This window comes from Tachysurus vachellii, chromosome 3 (assembly GCF_030014155.1).
Source record: "Tachysurus vachellii isolate PV-2020 chromosome 3, HZAU_Pvac_v1, whole genome shotgun sequence".
Lineage (NCBI taxonomy): Eukaryota > Metazoa > Chordata > Actinopteri > Siluriformes > Bagridae > Tachysurus > Tachysurus vachellii.
In genome coordinates this window covers 20,575,558-20,587,693 of record NC_083462.1, presented here as the reverse complement: position 1 = coordinate 20,587,693, position 12,136 = coordinate 20,575,558, and the positions used below count along the sequence as shown (strand labels likewise).

General features: G+C 35.6%; 1 protein-coding gene across 9 annotated transcripts in view; it reads left to right on the top strand.

The window, feature by feature from the left end:
* Nucleotides 1-12,136, top strand: part of trdn (triadin) — a 65,595-nt gene that overhangs the window by 49,609 nt on the left and 3,850 nt on the right. For 8 of the 9 annotated variants that reach the window (XM_060866228.1, XM_060866225.1, XM_060866224.1 and 5 more), the window contains 10 exons: nt 408-473; nt 576-623; nt 715-756; nt 861-890; nt 4,764-4,811; nt 5,326-5,373; nt 5,760-5,789; nt 6,964-7,080; nt 7,158-7,187; nt 12,037-12,081. In XM_060866228.1, coding sequence (XP_060722211.1) covers nt 408-473; nt 576-623; nt 715-756; nt 861-890; nt 4,764-4,811; nt 5,326-5,373; nt 5,760-5,789; nt 6,964-7,080; nt 7,158-7,187; nt 12,037-12,081 — 504 coding nt within the window. Of the gene's footprint in view, nt 1-407; nt 474-575; nt 624-714; nt 757-860; nt 891-4,763; nt 4,812-5,325; nt 5,374-5,759; nt 5,790-6,963; nt 7,081-7,157; nt 7,188-7,361; nt 7,412-12,036; nt 12,082-12,136 lie in introns of those variants that run through there. The other variant, XM_060866229.1, reaches the window with a different exon arrangement.

Below are 12,136 nucleotides of genomic sequence, written 5' to 3'. Positions count from 1 at the left end.
GTTAAAGCAGCTGTAAACAGATATTCCCTCAGCAGCTTCTCTTTCTCAGTTAAGACAAAAAAATTATCAGCTTTATCTCTGTTTTAAAGCTCCTAAAAGACTCCTAAAGACTCCTTCGGACAATGCTAAATAAATGATTTCTTTCAAGTAGCATTCACTATTATAGATGAATACAGGTGTTTTTAAATCTGTCCTGTTTGTCTTATTACCTTCTGGCCAATCAGAATTGAGAAATTGGCATCACAACAGACAAACATAATCACATGTTTTAGATCAATTCTGCTATGTTGAACAGTATGCGGCCAAATATCAGATCTGTAATATTACTCCTTTACTGTGTAATTTGAAAGCACTGCCTTTGAAAACGTCCCTGATTCATTGTAACATACTGTACATGTCTTTTCCAGTTGCTGTCTCTAAACTATTGAAAGCAAAGGCACCTGAAAAGAAAGTAATACCTCAGAGAAGGAAAGGTAGGTGTTAACGTTTTAGGAACTTTTTTCTTTCACAATATATAACTCAAATATTATCGCACAGTTATATGCTTTTGGGTCGCATACACACATGTGTTACAGTTCTCGTGACTCCCAAAGATAAGCTCAGACTGATCCCACATAGGCGAGGTACAGAGACACATACAAAACATTAAAGAAAACAAAACTGGATCAAATCATAAATATGACTTTAATTCCGACTGTACTTTAACTCCTGCAGAACTATCAAGGCTGACAAAACCTTTCAGATCAGTTGAAGCCGGTATGTTTTTATTTATTTAATAATATTCTTTTCTTTTTGAATTTGATCAGTTGTTGCTTCATTTGAACTAAATTCTGGTGACTAAGCATGAAATATTTCTACAGCAAAAAAGAAGGCCAAAGTCATGAAAAAAGGTTAGTCTAATTTCAAATACTCCTTTACAAATTTTTGCCTTAAGAATTGAAATTTTTCAAGAAATTTGCATCAATAAACGAAGCATTTTCTGCATACGAACGAAACGAACACTGGCTAAGTTGCCACTCGACGTGTTTGCGTGAGTGCCAAGCAAAGCTAACTGATATGAGTTTTTTTGCATTTTGTTCAAGGTTTAGTGAAGACATAGCACCATGGGTCACAAGAAAGTTAGAAAGGATGGTAGAACGAAGAAAGGGGAGCTATTTTCAGTGGACATTCAGAAAAAAAATCATTTGGTAAAAAGGCAGGTGGTGCAAAAACAAGCGATATTGCTAGAGAGTGCGGCTAGCCAGCATCCATTATAAGCATGATCCTCAAGAAAAAGAACAAAAGATTGATTGTTTTTATAAAAAATAGGATTGTAGTGTTGAAAATTGGTATTACTGGTAATATTTTTGGTTGGCTGGAACAGATCTGCATTTACAGTATTTCCTATAGGAAAATTCGCTTCAGAATTACAAATTTTTGCCTTAAGAACTCCAGAACGAATTAAATTCGTATGACGAGTTTCTACTGTACATCATTAATTCTGTTATACAGTAATTCTTTAAGAAAATATTCTTGATTGATTTCTGTGTGTAATCTTATATACATGAGGTTACATGATACTGCACATTGTAAAGGCAAAAAGCTACTTAAAGGTCATCCTATACATTGCTATTTATGTACTGAAATACGTCAAAGGTCAAATCGTAATTTCAAAGTAACCTTGTGAGTACTTGTGTGTTGAATAAATCAGGACTCAAAGCATCTTAAAGGTCATTGTATAAAGCTTGGGACTCCAATTAAGTTATGGAATGAATCATCGTTCAATCACATGGCAGCATCATACTGCATAAAAATCATTCAGATCCAGGTCAGGACCTTAAGTTACTGTCATCTTTTATTTACTGATGCCAGGAAAAATTCTGCAGACTTAAACCTCTTGTTAATGTACAAATGAGAAGAGAATCTGAAGCTATCAAAGACTCATCGATTTAGCGAAAATGGACAGCTCAAGACTGGAAAAAGTGCATTTTTTTTCTTCCCAATCTTTAACTGTCTTGATTTGGCAAGATAGCCTTAGATGCCTGTTCTTGGCTGACAGAAGTGAATCATGTGGACGTCTGCTGTTGTAGCTCATCCACCTCAAGGATGAGCTGCTTTTCTGTTCACTGTGGTTGTTAGGAGTGATCGAATTATGATCAGCTCAAACCAGTTTCCTCTGTCCTTTCTAATCAACGGGGTTTTTCCTCCACAAACATGTTGCCCACTCATTTTTTTTTTGTTTAAACTATAGAGATTGTAATTCAACTGATGATTGCAGGAGATCATCAGTTTAAATTAAGTCATCATTACCTTAGAGCAGGGGTCAGCAACCTTAAACACCCAAAGAGCCATATGGACCCGTTTCCCACAGAAAAAAAAACACAGGGAGCCACAAAACCCATTTGACATCTAAAATGAAGATAACACTGCATATATCGTTTTTTACCATTATGGAAAGTATAGAAAAAACTAGTGTGTTTTTATTTATTTATGAAATCAATGAACCGCTACAGAGTAAACGAAATTTTCTTTCTGCAAGCAAACAAAAATATTTTGAATAGTTTGAACTTCTTTTTTTATCGTAGTAATGTAGAGAGGCAGCTACAACCCAATTTTCCTCAAAATCATCTTTCCTCTGTGTTGGACAAAATACACAAGTCTCTATGTGCAAACGGCTGAGAAACAGATTCCAAGGGAAAAGGTGCAAAAACCCGATAATTTTTATGATTTTTCATAATAAATAAAACAGGCAATAACTTCACTGTAATACACTGTACACTGTACTGTGAAGTTTTTGATTTTTTTTTATTATGAAAAATCATAAAAATTATACAAAAAGACATTTCTCCCAAATAATTGTTGTAGTATAACTATCAGGACATCAGTGATGTGTGAGCTGAATTTGGTGACAGTACAGTGTATTATAGTGAAGTTATTAACTGTTTTTTGTATTCGCTTTCGGGTTTTGCTCTTTGCAGACGGTCCCTTGGAATCTGTCTCAGGTGTTCGCACATGGAGACTTGTGTATTTTGTCCACCGCGGAGGAAAGCTGATTTTGAGAAAAACAAAATATGACGCATATTTTGAGCGACAAAAAAATTAAACACGGTTTATTTTAATGTTACAAGAGCATAATCTTAGAATTTCATTTTTTTTTTAACTAACTAACTAAAATAAAATAAATTTAAATTAAATATTTATTTTCCAAATCTACAGGGAGCCACAGCAGTGGTATGAAAGAGCCACTTGCGGCTCCCGAGCCGCGGGTTGCCGACCCCTGCCTTAGAGTAACCACTTGAAATAGAAAGCGATTGCAAAACGTCTCAAAGCTTTTGTTGTTCACAATACAAGTGGACTTAACAGGGTACTAGTTTCTTTTTAGCTCCTCTTAACAACTTGGATTCAAGCTGTTGATATTCATCACATTGTCTTTGTGCTTTTTTTCCATGTTCTTTTGTTACTTCTGTCCTTAATTGTTGGTGAAAACAAATGAAAAACTGTAATGTTCTTTCTCAACCATTGAGGACATCTGGCATTAAACAATTTAGTCCTCTCTTCAAATATCAATAAGTGCAATGATCTCCTCCAGAGGTGACAAAACCTCATGACCAGGTGTTAGAAGCTACAGTATGAATGGAAAGCCTCAAGGTGTTTCTGGCAAAAGAATACACAAAGTGGACTGGTGTGTCTTCGGGTCTCATCACACAAATCAATCAAACCCCAAAAAGACCCACAAACAAACCGTACTCAAATTCAGAGACCCCCTCCAATCCTGAGATGGTCTCCAGAGGTTGGTTTGTTTGTTTTTGGGTTCTTTTAGGAGGTTCTGGGGTCATTTCGAGTGTTTGAAAAAAACACGCTTGTTAAATCAGCCTGAGAATGCTTCAAGTGCTCAGACGAACGAAGTGTGAAAACACCCTTAATTAGATTTTCCTATTGAACATTCTGTTTTTTTAATGAACAACAATCGGGCATTTTCCCTTTACAATGAATTCTGACATCCAAGTGTAAAATTCAATTAACATAATCCTCAGAAGAGCAAAATCACTTTATAAACAAAAACATATTTGCATTTTCTCTCCTATTTTCTTTACTAATTAGTATAAAACATTAATTAAAACCTGAATGAACCCAAAGGTGTTATGTAGGTGTTTTTTAAATACGCCTCGGTTGAGCAAGACACTCACAATTCCTATGAGAGACAGGTCCTTATTATAAAAACACACATTTGCTTTGGAAGCTTGTGTGCGAGACATTCATTCATTCATTCATCTTCTACTGCTTATCCGAACTACCTCAGGTCACGGGGAGCCTGTGCCTATCTCAGGCGTCATCGGGCATCAAGGCAGGATACACCCTGGACGAAGTGCCAACCCATCGCAGGGCACACACACTCTCATTCACTCTCATTCACTTTGCGTGGCAAAGAACAAAATTGTCTGTCATGATAATTTGACAAGTCATCTTGCGATGCGTTTTGGAGGCCAACAATTATATTTTTAATTATAAAGCAGGAATAAATCCAACTGATGCCATTAGAGGTAATTGCATCTGTGGCAGATTAATCACCTGAAGAACTGCAAAACAGTTTTATTTAAGCAGAATTGCTTAGCATAATTTCTACACACTATGCTCCTCTTATTTTGATCAAACCTCTGCTTGTAATGTTTAATCATGGAATTTAATGAAAAATAATTAGAATACTCACTTTTTCAGTTTAATGACAAAGTTTTGATTCAGCATAACTACACACTAATGTTCTGTTCATTTAATCATCTCAAAAGGAAAAGAAGAGAAGAAAGAAGTCAAGGACGTGAAGCCTGCAGTCTCGGGTAGGTGAATAAGCTGCATATTTTTTTTTTTTTATTCAAGACATAATTGCTCTTTTTTGTTTCTTTTCATTTTAACATGAAGTGCTAAACAGTATCCTGTTCAAGTAAACTAGGAGTAAAAACAAGTGCAGCCGAACTGAATGATGAAATAAAGCCCAAAGAAAAGGAAGTCATAGAAATCTAGCTAACTCTTGACTTCAGGTGACTTCAAATATTTTTAGTCGCCATTAAGCTTTTAGCTCAAATTTTATTAAAATGCTCACAGCAGCCTCCATAATCAGGTCAGTCAGTTGCGAAATCATGTTTTTGAGTCTGACGGAAAAATACGATCCTGCTGTTTCCTGTCTTCATGTCTTATAAAGATTGATTAACATTATAAAAACTGAAACAACATGACGGTAATTGGTTTCAACATAATTGAATAACATTCCTCAACCCAAATTCAAACTGCAATCCCAGACAAATATTTTGTTTGGTGTCGTAAAATCATGTTCCTGTTTGGATTTATTGACAGATAAAACCAAAAGGAAGCCAATGAAAGCAAAACATACTGTACTTCCAGGTAAGTAACATTTTATTTTATTTTAAAGAAAAATAACTGGGGCAGTGGTGTATCTAGTGGTTATGGCTTTGGGTTGAGGATCAGGGTTCAAGCCAAAGCAATGCCAAGCTGCCACTTATGGGCCCTTGATCAAGGCCCTTAACCCTCTATGCTCCAGGGGTGCTGTATCATGACTGACCCTGTGCCCTGGCCCCAACCTCTAAAGTTGGGATATGTAAAGAAAGAATTTCACTGTGCTGTAATGTACATGTGACAAAATAAATAATTCTATTCTATTTTAAATAATTAAAAAATTGTAATGCAGAAAGGCTAGAACTATTACACTATCAGCATTAATCACTACATTTATTTTTTATTTTTTTGTTTGTTTGTTTGTTATTTTTTAGCTAAAGTGGCCAGAACCATTGCTGTAAAAGGTGAGCTGCAAATATAATAAAGAATATTAGATTTAGGAGATTATTACTGGCAAATATTGGAATGTATACTATGTACAGAGTAAAAGAAAGCTGGTTTTGGTGTTTTAAGGAAATAATCAAGGACCTGGTTATGTGATGTGGCCCAAGGAGTACCGTTACTGTTACCACCATAAGGCTGATTTGTTTCCTTTAACAGTTCCTCATATCAATATTCCATTTCAATTTCTTTTTATTTCTATTCAATTTCACAACACCTTTTATATCCATTTACAGTTTAATGTGGCGGATCATTCACAAAGCAAGTTCGTTCTTGTTATTACTTACATTTCTGCAGCTGTCCTTCATCATTCCCCCAGCAGTCTTTTCTATTCTCGTTCTTAAAGGTAATAAGACCAGAAAAATCAAATATAGCTTGTAAAGAGAAGCTGCAAAGTCACTCGTCAGTGTTACAAACCACAGAGACTGGAGACTCCTTCCAAAAATGCTGGAAATCTCCTTAGTGAAAACGACCATAAAATTACATCAGTTTTCCTCAAGCTTGCACCATAAACAAAAGTACTGGGGCAGTGGTTGCTCAAGCAGTTAAGGCTCTGGGTTGTGGATTGGGGTTCAAGTCCCAGCACTGCCAAGCTGCCACTGTTGGGCCCTTGAGTAAGGCTACTAGCTCCAAGGCCACAGTATCATGGCTGGACCTGTGCTCACACTCCAACTTCCAACATCAGGATATGCAAAGAATGAATTTTAATGTGCTGTAATGTATATGTGACAAATAAAGGCTTCTTCTAAATGTACCTAGGAATAATTAGTTACTATATATATATTATCTACCATCCGTGTGGCTGCTTTAGAAAAGACTAATCAGATTTAGGCACTCCAACCCACCATAGTATTAATACCGGATATTAAAGATTATAGCAATTTTACCGGACTAAAATCCTGACAGACTATCTGTGCACTCATGACAGCTGAGATTAAATGAGCATCTGATTGGCTTTTACATCACTCTGTAATTGCAGAGTACTCTGAATTCCTGACAAGCCATGGCTTAGAAGTCCAAAAAAATTAATTGTGTGTATATATTTGTATAAAACTAGCAGAAAATGATTGATGATCATGTCAGAGACAATCACAATAATGGAAAAAAGTAAAGGCATTATCTTTTCTTCTGTTAAAGGTAAAAAAGAAAGAAGGCCTGCTCTTGAGAAGAAACAGCCTGCCATCAAACCAGCTCCAGAAAAAACGGATGTTACGAGCAAACCTGCTCCAGAAGCCAAAGTAGCTGATTCAGAAGGTATGCTCAATTTCTGGGTGATGTTACAGCTAAAAACAATTTAATTGTTTTCCTAATTCTTTCTAATTTGTTGATAGGGAAAACAGCTGCTCCATCTGCACCAACAAGTGAGTACAGCCATTAGTTCTGTTCAAGTTTATTGTGCCAAGCTGTACGTTTTATACCTAACTGCCAAAGACAGAGGTGTATTAATACGAAGCGATTAAACCATACTTGCATATTTCAGCATTGATTTACTGTCCTCAGAATTAAATAGCATCTTAAACACTTGCCATTTGTAGAACATGGGAAAACGACCAAACGCTAGAAGGCATGACTACAAGGTACCATCTGTGTGACTCAATTAACATCAGAGACTTCCAAAATCAGGTCCTGACTAATTCTCTGAAAATAAATGAACCAGACAAAAACATTACATGAGAGAAGTAAAATAGCAGGTGTATCCCATTCAGCTCCTTAGTTCCCTAATAGTCAGGGCACTGAAAATGACATCATATTTTCTGAAGCTTCTCAGATGGCGGCCAAACTCTCAGTCAACCAAAAAATGTCTCAAAAAAGTAAGTAGCTGGTTATTGTTGTTGCGGCAGCCATCAAATAATTCTTACATTGGTGATTTTTATCTTTATGTGATGCTCGGTGTATGGTTTGTTTGAGTCTAACGATTTTCATGTGATTAATAAAAGATACCACAAGCTAGCCTGTGGTCCTGTGCGAAGTGCCACTACACAACGTTATTTGTAGAGTGCTTTTAACAATGGACATTGTCTCAAAGCAGCTTTATAAAACATAAGAACTATAGTACAAAAAGATTAATATTAGACTTTTATTTAAATGTGTTTGAATAATTATCCTTAATGAACAAGTCTGAGGTGACTAAGGTGACTGTGGTGAGAAAAAACTCCCTTAGATGGAAAAAGAAGAAACCTTGAGAAGAACCAGACTCAAGAGAACCTTATTCAGGAACTAAATATGACGCTCCACCGACAGAATTTAATATTCTGGGAACTACCAGAAGTCTAAAAATTTTGTGAATTTAAAGCTCATGACAGATTGTAGCATGTTAAAAGACTGGCTAGATAAGTATAAGTACATAAGTACATTTAACAACATAAAATAATGTCAAATATATAGATCCTCTCTGTTGATGCTAAATGGCAGCAGTCAAGTTTTACAATGCTTATTGACGTCATGTCTCTGGAAATTGAGTCAACAGTGTACAGTACCATTGTGTAGTGAGTCCTTATCAGTGCCCAAATTCATGTACGCTATACCGATTCACCATTTAAGGAGCTGATTGAGACGTACCCACTATTTTGAAATTGTTTATAAACATGTACTCTAAGCACAGCATGGCTGTTATTATGGGAATCTCTACTCTGCTAGTCTAGCACATTCAATAACTACCTGGTCCTTATATGTGTTGCAGCCTAGGAAAACATGTCAGATTGCTCTGTGGATGAATTCTGGTAAATGCATAAAAAAAGGAAAAAAGATCAGGTTTTGGCTTAAATTTGTTTGTTCTGTATATAACATATAAATATAACTTAGCACTACATTGCCAAACATATGTGGATATATGAACATCATCATAGCATAATGCGGTTCTTCTCCAAACTGGAATTCAATTAAGGAATAAAAAATGCAAAAATAAAACAATTTAACTAACACAATGATCAATGAAATGCGAATCAATAAAGCTTCTATGACAGCAAATCAGTTGGGCTTACACAAGTACATGCTCTATCTCTCTCTCTCTCTCTCTCTCTCTCTCTCTCTCTTTAAAAATAAAGTTAAAATAAATTGTTGCAGACCTGTGATATAGCGATGTGGGAAAGGAATATCCTGCCCAATAAACAGCTAAATGTTACATAATCACTCCATTTATCTTGTCTGATGAAGAAAACGCAATGTGAGAACATTTTGTCACAAACTCTATGTTCGCAGGTTCTGCACAAGTAGCATCTTATCCTTCGTTATAACTTACTGCTCAAAAACACTGTACTAAACACACAAGAAACAGTCTTGCCTTCATACAATAAGTTAAAACATACTAGAGCAGAACTGTTTGTATCCCAACTACTGGGGGTAATTTTTAGCATCCCTAAAAAACTAATTTTTATCACTCTTCCCTCACAGCAAACACCTTTACACCTATATTAAGCCATGCCCCCTTGTCAAACGTACAAGGAGTGACCCACAAAGGTGAAAAAAAAGTGACCCACTTGCTCTTACACATTTACTTACATGTACTTACACTCAATCACCAAGTCAGATACAATATTTAACACAAAAATAAGCAGGAATTTGAGTGCTACACTGGAACCAAAATGTTTAACCCTTTGTGGTTTGTAGTTTTTTTTATATACATTATATAATCTATAAACAAATTAATTTTATTCAGTCTGGGCTACAAATCCCTGATTTCACTAATGCACTTGTAGCTCAATGAGCACAAATCCCCACAGACATACTTCAAAATCTAGTGGACAGCCTTCCCAAAAAAGTGGAGGTTATTATAACTGCAAATTAATCTGGAATGGGATGTTCATTAAGCACATATCAGTGTTAAAGTCACTGCATGTGTCCACAGAATTTTGGCTATGTACTATTGAAAATACAATTTAACAAATACAAAATAAAGAATAAAAAAATCTGTCTGTTCAAGACATTATAAAAACATTGCTAGCTAAGGGAGATTTGCTCACACAGTGAATGTCATAATTTGTTGGATAGCTATTTGTCTAAGTGAAATATATACAAGCTTAATAAATTCCGTTTGTAATCAGATCCCTGTTTTACACTGCAGACCAGTGTTGTATAAAGTACTAGAAAGCAATACTTGAGTAAAAGTACAAGTATCATACTAGAAAAAGACTTTGGTAGAAGTGAAAGTTACCTTTTAGAATATTACTCAAGTAAAACTCTTAAAGTATCTGATGTATATTGTTCTTAGATATCAAAAGTAATTTTCTGATATTTAATGTACTTAATTATTTGAAGTAAAAAAAAAGCAAGCGGTTAGAACTTTGATTGTGAACTTTATTGTGGCTTTCTTATAGTAAAGCATAAAGCATATTCAGGGTTCCCATATCTTCTTAATCTCACTCATCAAATCAAAATCACAGTCTTTTCCAGGACTTTTCAGGCACAATTCTCTTAAGTTCAAAGAACAAACAGCATATTTTTAGAGAAAGAAAAAACAGAAACAGAAATTTCACTTTTGTATGAACTTCAGTGTATAATGTTATCATCTTCACTCTGTTCACCGAGTTCACTATCGTCGGGGTGGTCGTCTACGATAACGGGAGGTCCTCTAGTAGGTGCTTCCATGGCGGTTTCAGTTGTGCTTCCTCCTCCTTTGGCAACATTACGCTGAAATAGTGCGTGCGGAGTGTAATGCAATCTAGGAGCAGTGATTTGCCAAACCTCCCTTATTGCATTTGCACACATTTCTTCTGATTTTGTGAGAGCTGCTTGCTTTCTTTTATTGTTTTATTGTGTCTTAAGTATTTTTCTTTTATTGGTGTGTTTGTATTAATAAACCATGTGTTCTTTCTGTATGTACAGCACTTTGACAAACACTTCTTGTTTAAAAAGAAAGTGCTTTATAAATAAACTTGACTTGACTTGATTTTATTTTGTAGTAACGAGTAACGAAGATGCTTAGTGGAAATATAAAAGTATACATTTTATCTAGGAAATGTAGTGGAGTAAAAGTGAAAGTTGACATAAATTTCAATAGCGAAGTAAAGTACAGATACGTGAAATTTCTACTTAAGTACAGTAACAAAGTATTTGTACTCCGTTACATTACAACACTGCTTCAGACAGTATTAAATCTTTCTCTTTCTGGAGGATTCAGGCTTTTAATTGCTAGATACTAGCTTGTAGTTTACGTGCATAAAATGTAGTTCAGGAAGTAGCAAAACAAACAAAATTAATGCCAAATATTTACCTGCTGTTTTCCGAAGCTGCCACACAATTATCTTTAATTCTTATCTTCCAGGACTTTATTAATCTACCTCTTCCAAGATTAACATTTCAGGATTCTTTCCCCTGTGTTGTCCTTAAAGCTCTTTGTCATAATCGTGCTCAACATAGTCTCCATAGTGTCTAAATATCACTATTATAATTTAGTGTGCTTCTGAATTTGGCCCTTGGTCTGGTGTGTATAAATAGATACTGTATACATGGATTTGTTGTTCCATCAAGGCCAGATTAACTTGATCTCAGAAGACATTTCTACAAATTTGAATGTGTGGATGTGTTGGACCTCTATTATAACCACAAACTTTGTATATTTTCATACTATGCTAGTAGTTCTAATAGTTATAATTTGCACGTTAAAGACCATGTTGGGCAAAATACATTACATAGCCAACAATTTTGGGACACCTGACCATCACATCCTTTTTTGTACTTTCTGAGCACCCCACTCCAGATTTATTCCCCTTTTCCTGCTGTCATAACCTCCAATATTCTGGGAAGGCTTTCCACTAGATGTTGGAGAGGGGCAGTGGGGATTTGTGTTCATTCAGTTATAAGAGCATTAGTGAGATCAGGAAGTGATGGATTGTGAGGAAGCCTGGTGTGTAGTTGGTGTTTGGGATTAAGTCAAAGTCCACTAGAGTTCTTCCACTCCAAAATTTCCTAATCCATGACATCATTGTGCTTGCTTTGGGCACAGGGGCACTGTCAGGCTGGAACAGGTTTGTACTTGTAAGTTCCAGTGAAGGGAAATGCAAGTGTGTTTTTTAACATGTGGCAACAGAGTTTTTTCTGGAAGAGCTACATAAGGGTGTGGTATTCTGGTGTTCACAAACATTTCACCATATTCCATCAGATTCACATATAGCTTTAACTGAACTCAGTGTGGGTTAATAACTGCTCTGATTGGGTGTGTATTGGGTTTATAGATCTAACATGTTTTCATTGCTCCCTTTTTGTGTTAATTAGAAGAATCCAAAGTTGAAGAAAATGTTACAGAAGGGAAAAAGATGGGTAAGCAAAAATTCCAATAGCAACCTCTATTATATTTCATAATTCTTCTTTTTTC